The following is a 26,545-nucleotide window of genomic DNA, read 5'->3' as shown; positions in this document are numbered from 1 at the left end:
GATGGAAGGTTTGTTTTTCCTAAGTCCCAACTCTGCCAAAAAAGAAAGAAGGAAGAAGGATGGAAGGAAAGCAATGGGAAGGAGGAAAGAGGAAGGAAGAGAAGGCAGAGCAAGAGACTCCCTATCAGTTCCTCGTTTATTCATGTATGGAGTTATCTCTCAATGCAATAGGAGGAGAGAGCTTCCATATTCCCTTCCAGTAACTTCCCCTTTAGCTCAAGTGATTAAGAATTGATACCTGTTGCTAACAGCAACAGCAGCCTGGCTAATACAGCAGTGAAATCCCCCAAGTCTGGGAGCCTCTGCTGGGTGTGGCTCTGACCCCTGCTCTCAGGGACCCCAGTCTGCACCCTTCCACCCTCCACCCACCTCTCTCTCCAAAGAGGTTTCTCCCCATCCAACCAGGCTTCTTGCATAGGCCTTTGAGCTTGGCCTCTGCGCTACGTTATAGAAATATCTTGGCACATCTGCCCCTCGCTGCAGGGAGAGCAATGTGAGTGCCGATCAGACCGTGTTTTGCTCAGCCATGTGTGTCCATGGCCTGGTGAGGGACCTAGAAGGGGTGGAGTGGGGAGTAAGTGGGGAGAGAAGACTCACATATAGGAAACCGGTGACATGCTGTATTGTTAAGCACCAGGGCGAAAATACCGATAAGAAGTAGAATTTATCAAACGACTTGGTGTCTTGCTGTGGAAGGGATGGCTGGAGAAGGCTGCGGGGAGCTGGTGTGCAGCCTAGAAGCTTGAGGTCACAGTCTGTGATCCAGGCCAGCACAGCTGGGAGCAGCAAAGGGCCCTTCAGATGCCAGATGCATAACTGGCTCCTTCTTGCACTGCTGGTGCCTTGAGCCTTCCCTCCCTTCCTCTTTCCCTCCCTCCCTCCATCACTCCCTCCCTCCCACCTTCCCTCCCTCACCTGGCCTGTGCACTCCTCCTGTGCCCAGCGCTCTATTAGACGCCGGAGATCTAGCGATAAGACAAGACAGACATAATTCCCCTTCATTTTCTGTTTACAATCTCATGGAGATTTTCTAAAGCTCCTAAGTAACAAATAAATAAAAAAGCACTACATATTTTGGATAAACTCTCTAAAAGAAACAAGGATCTGAGAAAACAAAAAAAGTAGGAAAAGGCACCTCCCTTGGCTGGATGGTCAGGGAGAGCCCCTCCTGGGAATGGCATGTTCCGCTGCGCCCCGGGGGAGGGGGAAATCACCCTGCATGATGTCATCCTCCCTCAGGCTCAGGGAACAGTGTCTGCAGCCTTTGGGGAGATCTAGGATAGACGTCCAAAGCACGAGGGGAGGTGGCTGGAGGTTCTATTGAGAGGGTCCTACTTGGGAAGAAGCTTAGTGAGGCACTTGACGCTCTGCCCATGTCCCCTCGGTCCCTGCCATTTGCCACACACGCCAGCCTGGCTGGCAGCTGCCGGCACCTGGCTGAAGACTTGCCCGGCCTCTGGAGTGCACTCCTCGGGGGCGCTCAGCAGGCCAGAGGTGCCCGGAGTTCGCCTCCCTCCACCAAGGACTGGAGAGCACTCCCCCCCTCAGGCCGGGTATCTCTGGGTGTCTCCCCAGCAGCGGCCCCCGGGCCCTGCGGTGGGGTTGGGCTCTGGCTGCCCACAGCGTTCTGGTGCTTGACCGTGTACCTTGTGTTGGCTGCCTGCCTGTCTCCGGCTCTGAGTCACTTGGCCATGTCCCTACAGGCATTTCCGGAGAACCCCTCCCAAGTGAATACCTTGCCCTTGAATCCTGGTCTCTGGGACTGCTTCACAGAACAGTTCAGAGAACTCAAGCCGGGACACCAATGGACAGATATTTCTCTGCAAAAATCGATTTTTTTTTTTTTTGCATTAACATGATGCCACCCGTCACATTTTCCATTCTATTTCAGGCCCCCGCACGTGAACTCACATCACACCAGCCTACTTGGAGAATCCACATTTGCACTTAGAAGTACCAGGGAGCATGCGCTTTGTGCCGTTAATAATCAAGGGTGGACGTTTTAAGGAAATTTGGTTTAGAGAGAACATCCTCCGCCGCTTTATTGTTTGGCAAAAGGATTTGATGAGGACAAAGCCTTTCTTTACACTGGACACACTCTGACCTTTGTTTTACTAGATTAATTTCATATCTAGAGTGCCCCATCTTGGATGATGAATTAGCAATAAAAAGCTCATCAAAATGTAATTACATGCAATGTGTTGAATAATGATCTCTTAAAAATTCCTATAGATTTGTCTGCACCTCCTTCCCCTCGTGGGGGAAATGAGCCTCAGCTGCTAGCTACTAGCCCCGGCTCGGGAATGCAAACCCTAGCCATATTGTGAGTCTGAGATGGGAGAGCTGGCTTCTATCATTGCCCAGTGTCATCCATTGATCAATTGCTTTTCTGCCTGTGATGCACATCTTTATATAATTTAAAGGACCATCTCCACGGGGGTAGGAATACACAGGAAGTGGGAGCCCAAGGCAGAGTGAAGCCCTCACCTCCTCCATCTGCAGCAGCCTGTTGCGGAGGGGGGGGGGGCGGGTTATTAATTAAAATGTTAACTGTCCAGACAACAGCAGGCAGACCAGCATGGAGAAGGCTTGCAAAGCAAGCATTAAAGCTTTCATAACTGTAAATTCCAGGAAAGTTTGCTCCTCCTTAAAATAGGAAAACAGAACCATCTGTATCTCCGAGGAGACTTAACTGAGCTGTTGGAGTGTTGCTAGGCTTTCCCCAGGAGCCCGGCTGGTTTCTCTCCAGAGGGCTGGACTTGGACAGGGAGAAAGCCTAGCCTTACCCCCGCTTGGTTGAGGAGCCCTGTAAACCTACAGCTGGGGCTGACAGCAGGACATTCAACTGATTCCAACAGTGAAAATGCCCACACTCATTTGAATAACTGAAGAATTCAATCATTTGAATGCCAATGATTATTCCTCCCGGAGTTTACATTTTAGAAAGACAGTGCATCTGAATCCCCATGAGAGCATTAAATTGCTATCTAATTAGCAGTCCCAAATTATATATATTTAAAAGATAATTAAAGGTTTGAAGGCTGTTGGAATAACTGGTTATACATTTAAATGAATCACAAGAAATTTGTTAGTAATGTGCGGAGTTTTCTTTTATTTCTTGCTTCCCTCTTTGAAGTTCAGTAGACCCAGCCTCTCGGGGTTAAGTTTGGTAGCGGTAAGATAAAGGCAGATGGTTTTAATTATTGCAGCTCCAACCTCCAAATAATTATAAGCAGCTGTCATTTTTACATAATCCTAAATGATAAGATCCGAAGAATGCAAATAAAAAGGTTGACACCATGGGCTCTTGGGCACAGTAATTTAATTATGCCCGCCGCACCACGGGGCTGACCATTGCACCTCACCGAGGAGGAGCCTGAACCCTTCCGCTCCTCGCTTGACTTTTCTAACCATGCGGTGGCACGTGTATTTCTGAAGGGACTTCCCAGGTGCCACTTCTGCTCTCTCTGTGGGTGTTTGCAGGGCAGAAGGGAGCACTAATACACTCGGAATATGGAGACAAGAAAGCAGTTTGGCTCAGCCATGCAGGGCTTGGGCTACAAGTCCTCCTCAGCCTCCCTGCCCCTTTCTCCTTGGAGTGGGGTCAGCCCCGTTCTTGCCGCAGTGAACTCCCCAAGAGATGATGACATCGGAGAAGGCCACCCAATAGCTGGCGTTTCTCTAGCCTGTAGCTGGGGACTTTGCAGGGAGGAGCCCTCACGCAGCTGGCAAGGCCAGAAATCCCAAATGATTGGCTGACCTGCCAGCCTCCACCCAGGGGGCTCTGGGTTCCCCTTTGCAGTGTGAGGCTTTCAGAGACCCCCTGAGGAGCAAGTCAAGGGGACACTTATCATAACCACAGTGGCTTCCCAATGACTAGAAAACCGAAGTCTGACAGACAAATTTCGCCCCAGGTAGACCTCCGGTTGTACTTTGCCAGAGACAAGTCTAGACCATCATCTAGAAGGAAGACACACACACATACACACACACACACACACACACACACACACACACACACACTTACTCCAAATTAAATCAAAAGCCCAAGGACCCAAATACTGTCTTCTCCCAAAATCCTGCCCTGGAGTGTCTAAGTTTCTAGCTACATTCCAGGAAGAGGGTTTGGGAGGAACTGGGGCAGGTGAAAGTATTTACCAGACTCCTACCATTGCGGCAGGGTTGGGCGTCCTGGGGCTGGGATGCCCCTTACATGGAGCCTCGTTCCTCCGGGCTCAGATACGAACAGTACCTTCGCGTACATTGAATGGAAAGATTCGTCTGAGAGTTAATCATCTGAGGCTCAGCTCTGCTCAGTGTGGAATGGCAGGGAGCTGGCTGTGGTCCCAAGTCACCTTGCCATCAGCCCTTCGTGGCGTCCTCACAGGACACATTGCGGGCAGGCAGGAGGTTATGTTAGTCCGTGGGGCAGAGCGGTCTCTGAGGCTAGGGTTTGCCTCAGCCTCGCCCCCCGCCCCCCTTCCCCCGCTCCCCTTGGCCAAGTCACTCAACCTCCCTGGCCTCAGTTTCCTGCGCTGATAAATGAGTGCAAAAATAGTGCCTCCTGTAGGGGATGGTTCTGAGGATAAAATGAGTTCATGTTCACACATGGTCCAGAAATGGCCAGGCCCATAATGTGTGTTATACATGTGCTCATGAAGTGAATATAGATCCTAATTTGTGCATTTATTCTGTTTACTCATTCAAATATTCAGCTCTTCGTGGTGAACCTATTCTGCCAGCCCCTGTCCTGGGCACGGGCAGGTTCAATGCTGAATGAGAAATAGCCTTTATTCCGAAGATCTTGGGACCTAGTGGGGGACATCAGGAATTAAGCAACGAATTTGCAGTACGCTGTGATGGGTGTGGAGATGGAGAGACCACAGGAGGCTCAAAGAACACAGAAAGGACTTGAACCTGCTCAGCCGTGGGCATCAGACTTCCCAGAGGAGTGGAAGCCTCCTCTGGGTCCTAAGAAGCTGCTAGACTTTGAGTTGGGGTGAAGAGTGCTGGAAACAGTTGGAGTGGAGGATGGATGTGGGGGCCTGAAGGCAAGGATGGTAATAACATTGTTAGCAGCTGGCTGGATCTAGCTGGAGAGCAGTAGGGAGAAAGTCGAAAGTGGTGAGAAGGAGGTCAGAGCCATAAGGAGAGGCAGACTGATGGGGACTGTGGCATTCTGGAACATTGGACATCATCCTAGAGGGCATGGGGAGCCATGAGGATTCTAGGCCAAGTGGTGATTTTGGTTGCAGAAGAATCCCCCTGGACAGTGGATTGCAGGGGTGGAGTCCATGCAGGGAGGCTTAGGAGACGCTCACCCTCATCAGGGGGAAGGAGGGTATCGTGGTGGCTGAAAGTAAGTTGGCGGCAAGAGGGATGGAGAGATGTGACTCAATTTCAAGACACACATAAAAGATAGAAGCAATGAGCGTGGTAGTTTGATGAGCCCTGGTTGCCTTGCCTGGCCCACTGGCCTCTTTCTCTGACTACTCGCCTCTCCAGCCTCTGCCCACATCTTCATGATCGCAGACAAATATAAGACCCAGAGGACTGAGTCAGCCTTGCAGGGGACCTTTGGTTTTCCTGTGAGTCAGGAGTGACGTCAGAAGTCTCTTGGGTTTATTCAGACCAGCGTGCATCCGGAATTTTTTTTAAAAGATGGATCAGTATATTTTAGGATCACCTGCAGAAAAAAAAAAAAAAAAAAAAAGAATCAAGCCTACATATTTTACTGCGTCACCAGTCCAGTGGGCTGGACAGAGCATCGATGGATGAGAACCTGTTCGGTTTGGTGGTCAGGATGTGGCCAGGGCAGAGAGCAGATGGGTGGGAAAGATGGTCACAGGCATGTTGATGCTGCAAAACCCTGTGTCCTCAGGGAGGTGCAGAGCAAGGGCCCCCCAGGGAAGAAGGGAGACAGACTCTAGCCGAAAGGATCAGAGAAACATCCATGGAAGATGGGGGCACAGGGGTGGATCCCCTTATGTCTTCTCCTCTTTCACAAGTATCTTGAAGAATTTTAGCAAAAAAGGACAAACAAAATAAACATATCACGCCAAGCATCCCCCCAGATAAAATCACACACACACGCACACACTCATACACATACACGTTTGAGGAAAGCTCAGCCATCTGACATAGGTTGATAGCATCACAAGCAGACACCAGAGTCAGGGGAGTGGTAGCTGGCTTGGAAGGAGGGATTCCTTTCCCTCTTTTCTTTCTCTCTTTCCTTCACTTGCACATTCATTGCCCGCTTCCTGCCGTGCCTGCCAGTTAGCACAGAAACCTGGACATGAAGAGAGATCTCTCTGTTCCAAGCACCGTCCCTCCAAGGAGAGCCGGTAAGACTGGAGTGCTTCTCCTGGGACTGAGCCAGGAGAGGTGCTGGGAACGGGGGGCAGGCAAGGAAGGCCGGTGTCGCTGGCCACGGGAGGAAACCCCAGCAGAGAGCTCACTCCATGGGGGCGGTTAGCTGCAGCGCCACTGGACGGGAAACAGGTCTCGCTGAGCTGTTGGTTGATGTTCTCTTCTGATCTCACTTGAGTGAATAAGAAAGTCCATTGTCTTGGCAGTTCCAAAACTGGAATCACCTTGTGGTGCCCAGTTATAGCGCATGTTCAAAACAGCCTGACATATTTCAATTCCCAAGGGTCTCTTGCTCGAGTGAATAATGCCAACTAAAGTTCTATAAATGCACAAAAAAGTTGCTTTGTCAAATGTCACAGGCATACTATTAACTTAGAGAGGTCCTCTTGTTATCCTAGATTACTTCCTAACGACTCAGGGGTCTCAAACCTTTCTATGAAATCAGCTTTGAAATATGGCACTGTGTGCTCAGGAACTTGGGGCAACTCTGTTTGCAACTTTGAAATTCTATTTTTTTTCTTTTTTCCGAGAGAGAGAGCACTGGAGGGTGAGCAAGCACTGGAGCTGGGGCGGGCAGAGGGAGAAGGAGAGAGAGAATTCTAGGCAGACTCCACACCCAGCAGGAGCCCAATGCAGAGCTCCATCTCACGACCCTGAGATCATGACCTGAGCCGAAATCGAGAGTCAGACGCTTAACCGACTGAGCCAGCCGGGCGCCCCTGAAATTCATTTTGAAGGCTGTTCTGCATCTAAGCCTTGCCCAGAAAACCATAGTGCGGGTTTTGTCCAGAGTGTTCTAAGCCATCAGAGGGGCTGTCTTCCAGGTACACCGCATGCATCTTTCCCCTGCAGGCGGCATCTGTGTTCGGCCTCCTCTGGGAGGGCTGGTGTTTCCCCGGTGTGGGCCCTTCACCTGACTCAGAGGCCTGCAGACGGCACTCCCCACTCTGGGTCAGAGTCCCCGTTTCCCAGGCCCGTTGCTGGCACGAAAGCTCCTCCCGCCCCAACCACTCAGTCAATTTTCATTTTTATGACTCGCCTGCTATGACAAGACAGACTGGCTTTCTGAGAATGGGGATTCTCAGCCGCCATGGAGAAGCCACGCCGAAGCTCCAAGCCCGCAGGCGGAGCTGGGCCACTTCCTCCCCACACACCATGTGGGTGACTCACAGCGACTCGGAGGACACTGATTAAGATAAAGGTCATTTGGGTTTTCAAAGCAGCCTGTTAATTGTTGTTTTTTAAAAAAATACCAAAGCTGTTTTAGTTTTACAGCCATCAAAAGGATTTTGTAATCACACTAAGAGAGCACGTACAACTTTTCATCTTTGAGACACTTAAAAACATTAATTAATAAGAGCATGGTACCTGGTGGAAAAAGGAAAAGCCTTGCTGTCTGGACATGCCCTGTTGCCTCTCTCCCACCTTCCAGCTGCTTCGGGACACACCCTCCCGGCCCTGCTTCCCTCCAGTCTATCCGGGCTTCTCATCTTCCCATGAACTGGAAGGATTTCATCTCCGCAGACTCATTGGGACCCCCTCCTACTCTCCCACCGCCGGGCTCTTCTCTGCCATCCTGTCATCTAGCTTACCTAGCAAGGTCTGAGCCCCGTGGCGTCCTACCACCCAAGGGCCAGCACGATTCCGATGGAAATCCCAGCTGCCGCAGTACCACCGGGTGCTACCAGGCTTGTCTGAGGCCCTGAGTCAGCTGATGGCTAATGGGCCTTGTCTTGTGTGTCCCGGGTACGTGCACCAAGCCAGCTCCGTGCCCTCACTCAGTGCATCCTAGTTGTTCTCAATCTGAAACTGACTCTTGCATCGCCGGCCTATAAAGGCCAGTTTCGAGGCAGCCCGAACGAGCTGGCATCCAACAGAGGCCAGGATGGCTGGTGGGCTTTGGCTGCCGCTGTGGTTCTGCGCGCGTTAATAGGCCTGCTGCACCCAGCCCTGTGGGTGGTCGCTGTGTGAGCTGAACCCCCGTCCAGCAAGGCAGTGCAGAGGGTGGTGAAGACCGGAGGCTGAGCCCGGCAAAGATGGGGTTGAATCACAGTCCCACTGTCGATTACCTATGCCGCCGCGTGGCCTGCACCCCGGGTTCTGCGTTTGCCTATCTGCGAGGCGATTATCCCTCCAAGGAGGTGTGCACAGCGTTTAGCACCGTGCCTGGAAGAAGAGCATTCGCTCTTCCTGAGGAATGATAGGAGGTGAAGGGGAAGCTGGCAGCAGAAAACTTTTTTTTTTTTTTTTTGCTACAGGCAGTCACTTGGAAAGCAGAACAGATTGGTTGCTACATTTTATAAATTCCTTGTGGGAGAAACAATGAAGTTAGAAAACTGGAAACAGTAACTGCTTCAGAGGACTTACCTTTGGGCCAGCTAGCAGAACGGTGGGCGGTGGTCCCTGCGGCGCCTGTGTTGTGATAGCGAGGGCAATATTTTGTTTTCCATTCTTGCACTTTTCGGTATTTTCCAAATTTTCTGAGATGAGCAGTTGTTACATGGAAAATTGCGGGGGGGGGGGAACCTTAAGAAATGGCAAAAGCTTAAGCCATTTGGACTGTAGCCGGGGGAGCAGTGGCAGATTCTGTGCTTCCACTAAGTCTCTGCTGAGACTCCCCTTCCCTAGGGCCACCTCCTCTGAGGCCAGATGTGCTGTGACAGCCAGAGACCTTGATTTGCAAATTTTAGGGAGAGGGACTATTGTCCTGGCGCAGGCCCACCTGGCCACCTGGCCTTGGGACCAGGTCCTGTTTGAGACCCTTCCCTTTGACCATGAGAAGAATGGACCACCACGCCAGGTTGACTGTCTCTTTCAAAAACCAGAAGTATTATTAAACAACCATACTGTAAAGAAACATTTTAGCCCGTGAGCCTCCTCCCTGGAGGGAGGCAGGGGCTGCCACATCTCCGAGTCAGCAATGACAGTAGCATTTATGGGTGCTGGCCACGTGGGCGTTTCCCAAGACCATCAGGACACACTCTGTGCTCAATGTTCGTACCCTTTTGTTCCTCACGCCAGCCCTGCAAGCTGAATTCTAGTACCCCCCCCCCGCCCCCGCCCCTATAGACAAGCAAATGGGGCTCAGAGAAATGCACGCCAGGCATGGAACACACAGCCTGTGTGTGATTCTGGGGCCCTGGCTGCTAACTGTTCTTCTAACCGCCCTGATGGGCAAGTGGTCAGTCATGACCTACGCCATGAGTGCAGGAGATGACCCTTCTCGCACAGCTTCTCCATGCATTCCTGAGGCTCACCTGGGCCTGACCCAGGGCCTGCTAAATGTATTTTGGGGGATGTGGGTGAGTATAGGAGCAAATGAGAGAATGGATGGAGGCAGGAGTGAAGCAATGAAGTGCCCTTTAGCTGTCTTGCGCGTGGAGGAGAGAAGATGTGCCTCCTTTCCTCCTCACTTCTGCCCCTGGGACAAAAAGAGACATAGGCCTCGGGGGAGGTGGTGAAGGTGTTCGCCAGCTGAGGACCGTGCCTGCTTTGGGAGAGAACATCTGCCCAGACACTGGCTGGCTCCCTGCCCTTGGCCACACCCCTGCACCAAATGGCATTAGCTTTGGGCAAGGTTTCTTCCTCTCCAGTTGTGGGCCTCCCACCCCCATCTCCTTCCTGCCTGTTGGCAGCATGGGGCAGCGTATACATTTTATCAATTATTAGCATACACAATATTTGTTTCACAGAGGCTGCATGGATGTATGTAGCTGATTTCCTCTGTTCCTTCCCAGAAAAACACAGGAAAAGCAAAGTTTTGTTTTTTTCAAACCAACATGAACGTGGCCATCACCTGAGCCCATCCCATGATGCTTCCAAAGCCAGTGTGTAGGGAAGCCCGAAGAGCACTGGCATGCAGACCACGAAACAGCACCTGGCAGGTTCAGGCGCAGAAGGCGTGCCCCCAGATGGCTCCAGCTTGTCCCTCAGATGGGTGCCCATCTTGTCCCATCCTCCTAGGCCACAGGCTGGTTTGTGTGTTCACCACATCTGGCCTTTATTTGAAACTCCACCTCCAAGTATTTCATAGCACAGAATATCTTTCCTTATTAAATTCTCCCCCACATATTTTTTTCATAAAACAGGCACCAAAAACTACAAACCTACCCGTGGCTCTCAAAGTATCTGTTTATAAACCTTTGGAAACCGTTCGCAATTCGTTAATCACATTTTCAAAGGAAGTTACAGTTTATAGATACACTAACAAATGCCATATCCGATGCCTCAGCCCCAGTAACGAGATCCTCACGCAGGGAGAGAGGGAGTGAGAGGGAGTGGGGCCGGTGGATCCAGGGTGTGTCAGAGGCTAAATGCGGAGGGACAGGGGAGAGCTGGCCTGGGAGTCAGAGATTTACTTCTGTTTCTGTCACTCCTACACTGTGGCCACACGTCTGTCCTCCAGGCGGGGTGGCGGGGGAGGGGGCAGTAGGGATAGGGATTAGCCACACTCAAGCACAGCAGTCTATCTTGAGTAACAGTGTGATAGGTTGCAGGTCACATGCTCCTAAATAACTTAGGAACACTTCCCTTAAGATGTACTTTAAAAGTGGTTCATTTTTAAGGAGGAATAATAAAGGCATTAAATATATACAAGTCAGAACTCCAATGACTACTTATGCTTGAAACCCAAACCAGCTTAAAAAAAAAAATCTTAGGGGCGCCTGGGTGGCACAGCGGTTAAGCGTCTGCCTTCGGCTCAGGGCGTGATCCCGGCGTTATGGGATCGAGCCCCACATCAGGCTCCTCCACTATGAGCCTGCTTCTTCTTTTCCCACTCCCCCTGCTTGTGTTCCCTCTCTCGCTGGCTGTCTCTCTCTGTCAAATTAATAAATAAAATCTTTAAAAAAAAAAAAATCTTGAAGAAGGGAAAGGGGTAATGTGAGAGAATGTGGTTGGTACCTGAAACGTCCAAGGGCATAAAGATTTCAGGCACAACTCGATCCAGGCACACACACTGTGTTTTCGCACTCCCTTCCTGCCTTTGCTCTGCTCTGTCTGCACCGGCCTCATTCTCAGGAAAGCTCTCTCCAAGCAGAAGCAGAGATGGTTACGAGGAGCTCCAGCTCACATCCTACCACCTTAAGGACGCTAGCAGATGCGCAGCTCCTTTACCTGGATCAATCCAGGAAAGCATGCCAGGCTGAGTCTCATTTGGGTTGGCGTGAGTTATAGCCCCGGCTCTGAACCAAGCCCTATGTCCTGGAGAGCTGTGGGTCTCCTCACATGCTCAGGTCGCTTGCCTATCTCTGAACCAGGATGGTCTTGCTCTTACAAGAACTGTAGTTACGGAGAGGGGGACCCCAGGGCTTCCCTGCAGGAAAGCAAGGCGATTACCCTGGAAACTGTGGGGGGATGAGTGGGGGCAGGGCACAGCACAAGTGTCTTCCTCGGGGAAGTCTAATCTCTAGCCCTCCCGTATGCTGTCTTAATGGGAGAAAAGATGAATAGGGATCTAGGGTCATTATGCTGGCGTTTACTGATCACCCTCAACCTGTTTTATTTTATGCAGCAGCCACTGACTTCCTTCTCTCATTCAAAATAATCACTCTGCTACGGTACTACGTGCACTCTTAAAGAGCTCGCCAGTTAATAAAGACCCAAATGGGAAGTGTTTTAGACTGGCTTTGTATACCCGGTTAAGCAGACATCGTAGAGGGGCATTCCTACAATGGAGTTCCGGAGAGGGTTTCCCCAGCCCTGCCTGTTTCCTTCAATGAAATGAAATTACTTAGACTCACTGGCTTGCGGACCAGCCCACTGTGAATGCCTCTTCACCTCACATTCTAAACCCTCCAGGTTTCCTGAATATCAAAAGCACAATGTACTGAATTTCTTAAGTAGTTATAAGGGGGGAAAAAATGAAGAAAGACATCCAGGAGTGGTCAGAAGTCAAGGGTCCGCTGTGGATTGCAGAATCGCCAAGTACCATCTAAAAGGACTTGGGTTTTTTAGCAGAGGTACGAGTTTTTCTGCGGGGACAGTCTTGAGTCCCCGCTGAGCTATAGTCCACAAGTCTTGGTGCATAAGATATACACCAGGAGAAAGTGTGTGAATGTGACTGTCTGACACAACCATCTTCAACAAACATCTCCTGCCTCCTTATGGTTTATAGAACAGTGACCTGCTCAATCGCTCAATGGGTCTCCTTCATTTCAAGGAAATGACATGTTAGCCAACTGTATGCAATGAACCTGGGTCTTGGCCAGCAAGGTCAGGGCTCTCAGGAATCATGCTAGCTATATAGTAAGGCTTTTTTTCTGTGCCAGGAATATGTTTGTCCATTTGTATACAGTATCTAGTTAATTCTCTCAACCTGCCATTCCAGGGAGGTACTACTGGTTTTCCTATTTTGCCACTGAGAAAAGGGGAGCATGGAGAAACTGGGCCCCCTGCTCAGGATCACAGCCCCAGAAAGTGGCAGAACCACTTTGTCTCACAAAGACAAATGGACACTTTCTGAGGAGGAGGGAACATTTGGTGCTCGGGACCTCAGGAATCTTTATTATTTCTTTTAGGAGTGTTTGAAATAACGTGAGGCTCAGCCATGAAAATTTGGTCAGGGGCTGGTGGTAGATGGGGGTGTCCTGCCCCATGCTGGCTGTGTGATCTTATCTAAAGTGTTGTTTCACCCATTATTTAACTTGTGACAGCCTCTTTTCCTGTATGCATGGTGGGCAATAAATTGACCTTTGAAAGGCAAAATTCAGGGTGATAAACTACAAGCCATTCCTTGGAAAAGAAAGAAAGACTGCTTCATTGGCTTTATTGATATGCTTAGTACCTGCTCCTTACTAGGTGTCTGATAGATGCATTTGAATAAATAAATAAAGGAGCATTTTGAAATGACTAAAGGAAGTACTTCTCACAAAAAAACAAAGCAAAACAAAACAGAACAGTTTAGGCTTAGCATTACAGCGCCCCAGATACTGTGAAGGCTCTGCCTTTAATGCTCAGAAGCTGGGCTGTGTCAGCTTCTGGGGCGCCTAGTGGCTCTCAGTCATGGTTCTCACCAAAATGGAACTTGGGGGGCGGTTAGACAGTTAACAGAGGGCAAGAGTGTGTGACTCTACGTCCTCAAAGAGACATGTGGAATCTTGTTAGCATCACGCATCCCCTTCCCCATCACACCTCCTCACTGTGAGACGTGGGTGACAACTCCATTGACCTCGTTCCTGTTCCTCCCACTCAGCCCCCGCCTGGCTCTCGCAAGGGCCAGAGCTTCCATGAACACACGAAGTTTCCATAACGGGATCCAACTGCAAATCTGCTGTCCTTTACAGAGCCGCTTCCCCTCTTCTTCGTCTGCAGTGGATCCGATGCTCTAAAACTGACCTTGAACATCTGTGGATTGGAAACCGGAGAGAAGGGAGTGGACGGGTGGCTGACCCGGTGGTCCAAGCCCACTGCCCTTCAGAGGCGGTGTGGCCTTCCTGGGCGGTGGAGGGGGGTGCGCTCCAGAGGCGTCTCAGGGCTCCTGAAATGCATTTGACAGGAAGAACAAGAGGACAGGAAAACCACTCGACCCTGTTTAGCCCCACAGTGACCTGAGATCTACCCTGTCTGGCCTCTGTCCCCTCGGTTCCACTGGCGGCCCATTCAGCCCTGTTTGGTTCAGCATCTTGGCAGTGGCCTTCTTCACACCGACGTGCCTTTAGCACCTGTCTCCACGGTAGCCATGCAGTGTCCACAATGGTAACCTGTGGTCTGGGGATCTGAAAACACATCTCATGTGTGACACTGCATCTCATTTTGAATCTTAACCACGTCAATCCAAAGATGACCAACGTAGGGACGAAAAAGAAAAAACGATACGTGCATAGATATTTTTTCCAATATGCCATTGGCCATATTTTATGAACTTATAAGGGGTTGCTTATCTTTAGCCTGCAGTAGAGGGCAGACTTTCCTTCATTATAAACATCCCAACCACCGGCATTCAAGGCCCTGAGACACAGGAACGTCCAGACACACGATCGTCCAGTGGATAAGACAGTAGGCTTGTGGGGTGACTAACACCAGTGATTTAAGGAGAAAAAAACGAAAACCACTCTCCCAGTTCTTAAGGCACTCATGAGCTTTTCCAGAGAAATGCCCTCATAGCCACTGAATCTGGCAGTGATTCCCAATACCCACATCCACCCTGGGTAAGGAGGCCATAGTTAGCTCAGTCCTGCTGTGGCCTGTGTGATAGCAAGTAGTAGGCTCTGTGTGTCTACGAAATGTTACCAGGATGTTGAGCCCACCAGTGGTTTTGTTTCCTCTCCAAGGAGTATGGGGCAGGTTTGAGACCGGAGGTAGGGATGGGAGAACTATGAAACAAAGGGATATGACTAGATTTTTGGTAAACCGTAAAACGCCCTTTCCTATGTCATGAAGCAGTGGCTTTTAAAACTGTGGAGTAGAGAAGGATCACCCCTATTCCACACAGGTGCCATCCAGGCAGCGGGGAATCTTGGCTTTGCTTTTGGTGGATTTGGAGCCAAACGAGTCCACTAGGTAAATTCGTATCAAGGAGAGTCGACTTGTAATCCTCCCAGGTGGGAGCACCTGGCCTGGGCTTTCCTGCTGTTACAATCCCTTGGACTGTCCCCTGCTGGGCTTCTCGCCAGTGTCCCTCCACTCGCAGTCCTCATCCGAGAAACAGGGCTTGGGGAGATAAAGGCTGCCCTGGCTGATGATCTCACGGAAATGTTTTTTTCTTCTTCTTTCTCTTCCTCTCGCTGCCAGTACGAAGAAGGAAAAAAGCGAAGGAAACCTAACTACAGTAGCGTTGACCTGTCCGAGGTGGAGTGGGAGGACCGGGATGATGTGGTAAGTGACTGGTGTTCAAGCCTGGCGAGTAGGGAGCTCCACTGTACCGACTTCTCTACCTGGAGGCCACCCGAGGAGCTGGCCGAGAGGCCCCCCGGAGGACACCTGGCCACCAGAGGGACATGAAGACAATGGGCTCTTTTCACCGCACTGGGGGTTTATAACTCTCCTGCTGGCTGGAACGGTTGCAGCTAGGCCAGCCACCTGCCTGCTTTGTGCGGTCGGCTCACACCATCCCCTGCCAGGCTCTGGTCCCTTCTGCTGTGGATTCATCCAGACTCCTGCCTCAGTGCAGTTTATGGGACCTGCCACCCTCGGAGGGAGCCTGGCCCGAGCCTGGCTCGGCAGCAGAAGGCTCTGCCCACCTTCAGGTCAGGATGCCATGGGCACAGCCCTTGCTTTCAGAGAGCCACCCAAGGCTGAGCAGGCCTGCCTCCCTTCTGCGGGTTGGCGGTCCATTTCCTGGGCCGTCCCTGCCGTCCCCCTTCCGGCCACACTGCAAGAGCGCACACGCTCATTTTCCGCACGGACTCAGCCTTCGGCACTGTATCAAAAGCCTTCCTTATGCCTACGACTTAACCCTGTCCGTCTTCTTGTTATTTCCTCAATAAATCAGATTTGTTCGACATGGCTGCCTTTGCACGAATGTAGGCAGACTGTCCTTAATTAAATTGTCACGTCTCATGAGATCCTGCCTGGATCCTTGCTCTTGACTTTCTCTGTGGTGCGTCCGTGCCACAACCACGGCTCTCTGCCTGCACCCTCCCTGACGTGTTCAGGGTCCTTTCTTCAGTTTCATCGTGGAGATAGCCATGTTTCTGCCCTTCAGTCTGTCCTGCTTTCCAAAGAGCTGTTGGGGGGAACCATTTGGACTCCCCAGCTGGGTTCTCTTGCTGTCATTCTCTTCTCTTCGTGTCCTCTGCTCCCTGGACATCTCAGCTAGCGTAAATCTTGGATTTTCTTCCTGGCCTATAAAATCCAAGAGGCATATCTTAGAAGTGTAGCTGATTTCCTTCATCTGTACAAGGACTCTTGAAACTCAGGTTCAGACAAAATAACTATTTGATAAAAAAACAACTTTCTCACCTGCCCTCTTTTCCCCACCTGCTGGTGGCCTGACAATGACCTGGCAGGGTTTTACATCTTGCTCTTTAAACATGGTCTTTGGGGCCTTTAGCTTGTACTGCAGCCAATGTCCCCACTCTCCCCTTTCCACCTGCTCTTACCAAGAAGCAGGCTAGCGCACTTGCGAGGGGCCCCACCCAGGCACTAGCCCGCCTGGGTTCCAATCCCACCATGGCGATCTGCTGGCTGTTGGTCTCAAGCACACAGTTATCCTCTCTGCACCTCAGTTTTGGCTTTTGTCCTTTTTTACCCAGTAAGATGAGTATGGTGATAACAGTACCTACATCAGAGAGCTGTTGTGAATCTTTAATTTAGTGTTAATATGCTGAAAGATGAAAATGTGTGTACACCATTGTGTGGACACGGGGAGCATCTGTGACGGTGGCTGTCCTTTACACTGTTCTCATCAGCAGTCATCCTCAGGTGCCTGCGCATGAATGAACGTCCCGCAGACTTACAGCTGCTAAACTGTCTCATGAATGTTCGAAGGGCGTGTTCTACTATTTTCCTTTCTCTTCCATCTTCACTTTATCAGTTGTCTTATTTTGACTTTGCTGGACTTTTTTGTTTCCTTTCCCGGAAGTCTGGAACCTTGTCGTCAACACGCTTCCCCCCCCCCCTTCGTCCCGTCCATTTGGATCAGCATGGGAGGCAAAGGGCTTGACGCTCATTCTCACTTCGGGGTCCTCCCGTCGTGGTACTGGGAGAGATTTAGGACTTGGCTCACTCCAGCCTCCGCCTGCGCTCCAGTTAATTTTCAAGGAGCTGGTATCTCCTTTTATGAATCGTGGTTTCCTTGCGCTGTCTTCTTTGCTCATCGGAGCTACAGAGCGTGGGATTCCCAGCCTCTTACGCGTTCTTCACCTTCATCCGACTCCCAGGACTGGGTTTGCATTACCCCTCTTCAGAGTTCCCGCATCTCCTGCGAGTTCAGCGCTCTTACTCTGCCCAAACTGGTCTCTTGTGGTCTCCGTGGTTTGGGTCTCTTGTCTTACTTCCTTGAGGAAGTGGTGCGCTCAAAGCGTGAATTCCTTCACCACCAACGCATTTGGGAAACCCCGGGTCACCGTTTCTCTCCTAGAGATTTGCCCTCCCTTGACTGGAGAATGCTGGACCCTCTACAGAGCAGCTTTGTAACGTCGACACGCGATCCCACATGCCCGTAGGTCCACCATTGGGGTTTGCATGTAAGTGGCCGAGGGCAGCTTTCGGTCAAGATCGGGGAGAGACCGTGAGGCAGAGCCCACTAAGGAGGAAGCAGCTTGAGCCTGCCCAGCCGCAGAGAACTTCTTGGAAGGCGCATCCTACTTCTCTTGGCAACTCAGCTCTTGTTGAATGTAATGATGGTATTTATAACATAGACCCTGCGTCCTTCCAAAAAAGACGTGAGGTCACATATACTATTAAAACATGTGCAAAATAGACTGGCTAAAATTAGAATCTTAAAAAGAGGGAGAAGACTTAGAAACCATTTAGAGGTGGGTGAGCAGGACATCTGGCCCAGGCTCCAGGCGCCTTGGGCATCACATCAAAATACAATGAGTAAGATGGATCTCTGGGGACCCGTTGCCAGGAAGGGACCCTGAGACGTCCACAGCCTGGCCTGAATCACCAGTGCCTGTCACCTCTGCAAAGGAAACAATACCTTTTAAAATGGAGTTTATTCTTTGGTTATAAATTCCCAGAGATGATTGAAGGACTGAAGGATGATATTTTTCTTACTCCTGTTACCTGTTAGTCATTCCCAGACTTTCCACAGTGAGCATGATTATTGCCGTAAAGAGAAAAAAACAAATATAGATAATAACTGACGTATTGAGTCCTTCCTGTGTGCCAGCACTGTTCCCAGTGCTATATGTGGACGAACTTGTTGATTCTACACAACAGTTTTACAAAGTCGGTATTATTGCTATCCTCATTTTGCAGTAAGGAAACTGAGGCAGAGAACGGCTTGGTCCACGGGCACACCGTGTGGATTCCAGCCCAGGCCACCTGGCCCCAAAGCTCTTGACCATGTTGTTACGCCTTAGAAAGAGGCCTTGAGTCCAAGTGTCCTTGAAGACGCTGTATCAGTGCCCTCACCGTGTTCCCATAGTATCCTCCCCTGAGGGGTGCCGCAGAGATGGGGCAACCTTGCAACCAGCCGCTAAACAAATGCTCGCCCTGGGGTGGGGCTGTGAATACCGGCCGGTCAGATCCTGCCTCCAGGCCACCTGAAACCCCTTCTGTTGCAGTGTGAGCCTTTTCTACTGCTCTCCAGTCAACTCACATTTCTCCTTACCTGCGATGATTCTGTGCGAAATGTCCTTCGAGTCTTTTCTTTCTAAAGCCCCATAAACCTCTTCTCCTGGGGTGAATTTCTGAGAACTGTGCCCAATTAGTTTGTTCTTCTTTTCACCTACTCCAGTGTCTTTGCAGCTCATGCTTGAGCCCTGGGTCACAAACCAACCACAGTACCTCCCCCCCGCCCCCCCAGCCTGGACAGAGAGATTGAAAGAGAGAGAGTGGATTTTGATTTTGTTGTACAGATGCTCTGTGCCCAAGTCTGTTTTCATATTCTGGTGAAACGCTTGCTTGGAAATGACAGACCTGTTTATCTCCTGCTTCTCCCTTCCCCTTTAATCTCTTGGCTTGGCCCAGATGGCATGGCGTTGGGGGCCTGGAAGTGCATGCCGCCTGTGCACCAGGCAAGGTGAGGCTCATGTTCTGATGTGGAGAGCAAACCGCCATTAGCAGAACGAGCTATCATTATACACTTACACATGAAACCCAAGGCAATCCGTGGATCTCGGGGGGAGAGCTTCCCTAACGGGCTTTGACACAGGAGGAAGCGCTGTAGGCTCACGACTGAACCAGAGGCGTGACCACCAGCTTGTACTGTGGGTGCTTTGAATGGTCAGCGAAGCCGTTGCAGCTTCGGGGTGCAGACGAGAGAGACAGACTCGCTAGGGGCTCTGGGGAAACGTGTGTAACCTGGATCACGCAGGACCCAGGGGGAGGGTGGTTCCCAGAGAGACCGGGAGGCTGATCGCCATCCCCAGAAAACGATTTCCAGCTTGAAGAGGTTTGGCCTTTATTTTATCTGCCCCACCGTGGCGAAAGCCGCTGTAATGCCTGTTGCTGTAATGCCTGCTGCACACGTGCCTCGGATAGCGAAACATAAAGACAGTTCGTGGATGCTTTATTCATTTATTTTAAAGATTGTATCTATTTATTTGAGAGAGAGACAGAGAACATGAGCGGGGCGAGAGGCAGAGGGAGAAGCCCCGATGTGGGGCTCAATCCCAGGGCTCCGGGACCATGACCTGAGCTGAAGGCAGGTGCTTAACCGACTGAGCCACCCAGGTGCCTTCGCTGATGTTTTAATTTGCTCTTCTTTGACGCTGTTAAGTCAAACATTGTCACGTGACTTTTTGACTATGTAATATGCTAACAGATGGGCACATCCAACCTTGCCTGGGAATATTCCTCCGCCGGGCCATTATTTCTCCAGGTGCTCATTGCTGTGATCCAGGTAGTGGCAAATTTGAGGGCTATTTGGCCAGCTCCGAGCAGCACCGTCGATCTTGCCCTTCCCGGCCTGGTGGGGACTGAGAGCTTCGTTACTCCCCCACCATTCTGGTCTCTGCTCTGGGTACCTCCTCCATCTGGTCTTGTAAGCTGGCCCCTGGGGCAAGGGTACCACTGACTTACTGTAGTATTTGGTGCAAGTTGCTGCCCTTCTCAAACCTCAGTCTCCTCCGATGGAAAAGTGACATTTCTAGACTGTTCTGGTCTCATGGTGCTGTATTCTCACCACACAGTCTGTTGAAAAGGCACAAAACCCCCCTTCCTCCTGTGGCAATGAGGACAGAAACCACCTTCCTGTCACCCCAGTTCACAGAACCTAGAGCTTGTGCAAGAGCCTATTGGAAAGTTAAAACCTAAGACTGTTGCATGGTCAAGTTTAAAATCTTTGATTAAAAAAACAATCCAGAAATAACAATACATTATTTTTATATTCATGCTATACAGTTGTTATATTAATGCTTTAAATTTGTCCAAATGCTTTCTCTCTTTTTTTTTTTTAAGATTTTTTATTAATTTATTCGACAGAGATAGAGACAGCCAGCGAGAGAGGGAACACAAGCAGGGGGAGTGGGAGAGGAAGAAGCAGGCTCATAGCGGAGGAGCCTGATGTGGGGCTCGATCCCACAACGCCGGGATCACGCCCTGAGCCAAAGGCGGGCGCCTAACCGCTGTGCCACCCAGGCGCCCCCAAATGCTTACTCTCTTGCTTTGGGAAGCAAAACTAACAGCATGGGCTTGAGGGTCAGAGAGCCCGTGTGACTAAAAGCAGGTTTCTTAACTTTGTGCCTCAGTTTCTCCACTTGTAAAATAGGGATAATAATGGTGCCTTATTTTGAGGGTTTTAAAACCTGTGTCTGGCACATCATAAAGGCTCAGTAGATGGTATCTATCAGTATTATCCGGGATTTACAAGACCGATCAACATAGTTACTCAGCACCTGATGGGATCCCTGGGGTCTGGGAGTCCTCGCTCAGAACACTTTTGATGGAATGAATGAAAGAGGAGGAAACGGAGCCACAGAGAGGGTATAGAACAGGGATATGCATCACCGGTAAGACTTGAGTCTCGACACCCTGGGTCATTTCTCCTTACCGTGGGCTGCCTCTTTTTCAGTCTGTGCCCTCCCACAGGTGGTGAAGAGCAGCGGTTTTAACACCGGAGTTGGGGGGAGGTCACAAAGTCCATGACTGGTCCACGAGCAGCACTTACAAGCAATGAAATCTATTAAAATAGGAGACATGAGAGGGCATCGCGGAGTAAGATGTATTTCTCAGGTGGCTCACAAAAGTTTAGAAATGTTGGTTTAGGGCATAAGCATCTGTGTCAAGCAAACTCGAGCTTGAATCCTGATCCCTTAAGCTGTTGAAGGAGGTCTGGCATTTTAAGGGGGGAGGACGGTAGTGACGATGATGGTGATGGAGATGATGGTGGGGGACAGCCAACATTTACTGGATGCTTCGGGTGGACGAGGCACCCTTCTAAATATCAGCACATCTACTTCTCACAGCAACTCTGTGAGACGGATGCTGTCATTAGTTCCATTTTGCAGAGAAGGAAACTGAGGCATAGAGAGAGGAAGCGATTCTTTCATAAGTTCTGGCTGCGGAGTCCTTAACTACAGCGCCGTCCTGCCCCACATGTAGGTGTTCAGTAAGTGTAATCCATTTTCATTAGAACTGAAGAAAAGGGAAAGACTGGACTGGACATCTGCGTATTTGCCTCCAGAAAGCCTCAGTGACCCTGGCCTTGGAGCTGCCCAGCCCCCAATGCTGATTGTTCCCTGCTACTGGGAGTTGGGGGCGGGGTGGTACAGACTCACAGAGAAGCTTACCTAATCTCCAACTTGCCTGGGGAATGTGAGAGGGGAAGGTCCCAAATGGCTTTAGGCAGGCACCAGAAAGAGGAAAAATGAAAACCATGTTAAAGATAAATCGAGCCGTTCTTAAAAGTTAGAAAGTAGACTTAATTAGGACCAGCTCTCCCCATCCAAAACCACAAAAGTTAAAATGGGAAAATATTTCCAGAAATGCCCATTATGTGTTGTTAAAAAATATCTAGAGTAAAATATATGTTTTATTTTATACATGCCTCCAGCTAAAAATTATGCTTTTTACTCTCTCTCTCTCACAGAAGATGGGAATGTGAACCCAAATCGAGACAGCCCCGAATCAAATTTAGGTGGCTTGCAAGCATTGCAGTTTTCTATCGGCCAGATCTTAGTCAAGCTCCTCAAAGGAGAGAAGAGGGGAGAGGATTAAAAAAAAAAAAAAAAAGCCTTGGGGCTGGGAAAGAGCCTTTCCCGACAGGCTGTGGCATGTCAGCATTTGCTCCTTTTCCATTCAATGGCATCCCCCTCGTCTGCCATTGGTGCCCACGACGGCCCATCTCTCATCACTGCGTCTGCGGTCCTTCTCTGAACCCACAGAAGGGCCGCACCTAATTAGAAGGGGTCAGCCAGGGGCAGGGGGCGGGGGCGAGGCTCAGTGTCCCTAGACGGAGCCTCTGAAACTTAGATCCCGGGTGGCCCTGTTCACTGCCTGTCACCGTGAGCGAGACTATTAACTTGCTCGGGCTTCTCCGAGTGCATCTGAAGATGCTGCGTGCTGTGGAACGTGAGTCCCTGTCTTCCAAGTGGTTGGTCTTTAAAAAGAAAAGAAAAGCCTACTGTGTAGAAAAACACCTTTGACTTGATTATGTTTTGAAAAATGATTTCTTCAGGACACACTAATACCCTTTTTGAAAATGTTATCTTGTCCCCGGAGACGTTCTTGCCTCTTGAGGGTTTTCGATCTTGGCGGGGCTCGCTGCTCGGACCGCATCGTTGGTGCTGCCCTGAGGCTCACAGGAGCACCCCAAGTGGAAGTTGCCATTTATTGCTGTGAGCCTCCCTGCCCCAGTACAGCAGCCATTAGCTGTGTATTCTTCAGAAGCCCTGTTTCAGGGGGCTGAGTGCAGCACGCTGACTGAGCGCCAGAGCGCCCGCCGTGCGATGGGGACGCACCCCAGCCCTGTCATACCCCTGCTTTGCACAAACCACCCAGTGTGCTCCCGAGCTGGAGGATGCAGATGTCCAGATGGCACGGAACCTGGGGAAGAACTAACACCAGTGTTCTGTTATCGTTTTAGTTAAGAAACGCCATGGTTAACCGGAAGACTGGGAAGTTCTCCATGGAGGTGAAGAAGACAGTGGACAAAGGGGTACATTTTTTCTCAAACATTCTTGCCGCTTAATTTAAAACAAACCACTGTGAAAAATTAGCTTTGAAAGCTCTATCTGGAATAAATATCTTTCGCTGAGATCATTTTTCTCTTGTCTTTACTTATCTCAAACAAGATTCATGTAGTATTGTTAACCTGATCATAGTGTGTCCATTTATTTTTATTTATTTCTGAAAGCTTCACCTAGCAGACTAACCATGTTTTCTTCTCTCTACGACTTTTTTTTTTTTTTCAATCTAGAAACGGGTTTTGGTGATGACAAATGACTACTATTATACAGACATCAAGGGTACTCCTTTCAGGTAGAGCTGACCATAATACATGGACATTCCATCAGACCCATCAGTTGTGTTTGTACAAAACCTGCTGACGCTCTCAGAGCTCCTCATCTGAAGATAACCAAACACCCTGCCGAAAGGCTGGAAAGAGTGAGGAAGGGGCTTTTCCCAGGCTGCTTTTGTTTCTGTTTTCCAGAAGGGGGAAGATGGTTCAGGCTCACTTAGGAGAACTCACTCGATTTGTCATGGCTTTGCATCTCATTATCAAGCAGATCAGCTTTGGGGTTCCAGCTAAGGGTGGAGAGACGAGTTCAGAGGGTTGCCAGGTCCTTAAACCATCCAGCTAACTTGCTGCCCCGTGAGCTTCATTTCACCTTTTATTTCCATGATCAAAAAGCAAACCTTCGCACGAGAAGGTAGCATACCCATCCCTACGTGTCGTGCTTCCGTTTTAACTGCTCCAAACTGTACTTCTGTGCTTGTCTACCTCGGAATCCTGTTATTTCTCTGTAACCGTCCCGAAAAACGGCTTGGCCCCATTGCCTGCTTTCAGATGCGCATGTGGCATTCTAGAGTCCCCCGCTACCGTGACCTTAGTGTTGTAACACTTCTGTAAGAAGTCGTTCCCGTGGGGCTGCTTCACGTTCCTGAACCGGTGCCTCGCAGAGCTAAGGAGAGAAAGAATTTACTGACTCTAGATGAATCTGCAAAATAAATTATGCCATTGCATAGTCATAGACTGCCAGAGATCAAGAGTTTGATTCCATTTGGAAGCAGAGCAGTCGAGGGAAACCATGACCGCTAAGTGGGTTTGCCAGATGAAGAGACTGTGTTTTCAAAATATATTCTCTTCCTTTAGAGAGGAGCTTAAAGCAAGCCCGGGAGAGGGGGGAGCATCCGTTAGCCTCGGGAGAGGGTCGGGCCCAGAAGCCCACAGCACAATAACGTGGTCACACACTAGTGTAGTGGAAATGTTCCTTTTCGTCCTTGAGAGGGGGTTCATTTCCCCTAGTCGTGAACTCTAGGGTCTGGAAAGACCTGTGTGTGGCTGAAGGGAGGGCAGGCGTGTGGAGGGTAGTGGTGAAGAGCAGGGCACATGGCTCTTGCGAGGGCATCCGAGAGAAGGACAAGCCGTTTGCCAGGCCTCTGAACACGCACACGGGCAGCCCATGGCTGCTGGTGCTTGCAGTCAGAAATTGCTTTGAAGCAGCTGATTGAACCTAAGAAAAACCAACACCAACGATCACCAGTGGGGTTTTGAAAGTAAACTGTTGGAAAAATTGTTTCCAGAACATGAGATGGAAATGGGAACGTGGAAAGTAAAAAGTGAACCCACAAGGCTATCGCAGTCGAGGCCACGGGTTTCAAGGTCTGCTTTGTCTCTCTGCACAGCCTAGGTGTGGCGCTCTCCAGAGGTCACGGGAAATACTTCTTCCGAGGGAACGTCACCATTGAAGAAGGTAAGATGCCGGCTTGACCTGTCTCATCCTCTAGTGGGGGGAAAGGCCCCGGAGCCAGCCGCTGGGTGAGCTCATCTCTTCAGCCCTCTGTCCACTCCGTGGCCATTTCACGCAGCTCATTGTCCACTTGACCCGAGCTGGCCTTCCGAATGGTGGGACCCCCAACTTGCGGTGGCCTTTTTTGTGATTTCATTTCTTTCTCTTCTGCTTTCATCCACAAAATTGTTGAGTCAACTCAGAGGCTCACCCACCAAATACATTCTTCCTGTACATAAAAATCACTACCAAGAAAAATACAAAGTATTGCAAAAATTCCAGCCCAGGTAGGCGAGCCTTGGTCTCCCACACGGTCGATCACAAATCTCGTTTGTGCTTCAAGCAGTTCAAGTCCGAGGGAGATAGGGTCATTTCGATGAAATACATAGGTCAGAAGGAATAAGGAGATTCCCGATTCCTCTTGTCTTCACAAAGCGCGGGCACACTTACACTCCTGGCAAATGGTAGCCCTTGTTACCGCACTTTAAACTTTAAAACCACTGTCGTGCCCATGCCGTCCTTTACCACAGGCAGTAACTCAGTACCTCGGAGAAGGTGCCTTCCCCAGGATCACCGGCTCACAGGGAGGGGTGAAGCTGACCTCTGAAAGCCTCCACTCCCCGAGGGGTCCTCATAAGTCACTCCCCCAATCTGGGTGTTAGATTTTTGCATCTCCACCAAGAAGGGGCAGGACCAGACCAGTGCTCTTTCTGAGTGTCTCCAGAAAGTATGGCCAAGAGCAGGAAGGTTGGTTACGGCCAGTTTTAATTCGTTAGAGCTGGTTACAAGTGCCTGTGGTGAACTTCCAGGAGCCAGACCGCCTCGGGGCTCAGTCCCATGATGGGGTGGAGAATGAGGAGATGGTGGTCCCTGGGATGCCCAATGCCACAGCCAGCTTCCTGGTGTACTGCCAACTAGGGTCTACTGTTCTACAGGTGTTAGGTTTTGTCTCCCCAAATAATCATGTCTTAAGGATGAGGAGGGAGATCGAAAGGTTTCATTGTGCCCCTGCAGAGTTTATCAGCCGAGTGGTCTCTCTCCCCAAAGACAGGAAAGAGGGAGAAGGCAGCTCTGTGACTTGGGCAGGATACTGAACAGGATGTGTTCTCAGAAATCGTTTTTTGAACTTCTAGAATTTTCTGGCTGAATGAGCCACGTGTAGCTCGCAGATACCACTGTCCTTAAGCCAGAAAGTTCACGTCTGAGCTGTCTGAGGTCAAGCTGAGGAAACAGCTCATGGTCAGAACAATAGAAAGAGAGGTTATTAGTGGCTTATCGACCTCCCTTAGCCAATCCTCAGTACATAGGCCTGCCTCTCTCTCTCTCTCTCTATCGGTCTCTCTCCCTCTGTCTCTCTCTGTCTCACACACACACAGTTGTTTTGCATTGTCTTTTGGGTCATCCCTTCAGTCACTGTCTTTTCCCTGTGTGTTCCACAGCTGCTAGGCTGAGAGGTCACAGAGAGAATCCCCGAACTAACTGTTCTCACCATGTTAGAAAGTAGTTCGAATCCCAGTAAGGTGATGAGTGTCTGGTTAGCCGTACAAACGAGGTCAGATCGTCCTATGTCGGTCCTCTGTCAATAAGAAGGCTTGCAGTCCTGCCACCTCTGAGTTCCTGAGCCTGAAAAAGCTGCTTCCCCTTGGACTAACTAGTAGAGGTTCCTGTCA

General features: G+C 50.1%; 1 protein-coding gene across 1 annotated transcript in view; it reads left to right on the top strand.

Moving 5' to 3' along the window:
* CACNA2D3 (calcium voltage-gated channel auxiliary subunit alpha2delta 3) overlaps window positions 1-26,545 on the top strand; it is an 834,639-nt gene that overhangs the window by 637,200 nt on the left and 170,894 nt on the right. The window contains exons 18-21 of the mRNA XM_040628675.1: window positions 15,103-15,186; window positions 23,009-23,080; window positions 23,342-23,403; window positions 24,772-24,839. Coding sequence (XP_040484609.1) covers window positions 15,103-15,186; window positions 23,009-23,080; window positions 23,342-23,403; window positions 24,772-24,839 — 286 coding nt within the window. The remainder of the gene's footprint in view (window positions 1-15,102; window positions 15,187-23,008; window positions 23,081-23,341; window positions 23,404-24,771; window positions 24,840-26,545) is intronic.

This window comes from Ursus maritimus, unplaced genomic scaffold, assembly GCF_017311325.1.
Source record: "Ursus maritimus isolate PB19 unplaced genomic scaffold, ASM1731132v1 scaffold_14, whole genome shotgun sequence".
NCBI classification, from domain to species: Eukaryota; Metazoa; Chordata; class Mammalia; order Carnivora; family Ursidae; genus Ursus; species Ursus maritimus.
The sequence above is the reverse complement of the archived record's forward strand: the minus strand, read 5'-3'. Positions and strand labels throughout refer to the sequence as shown.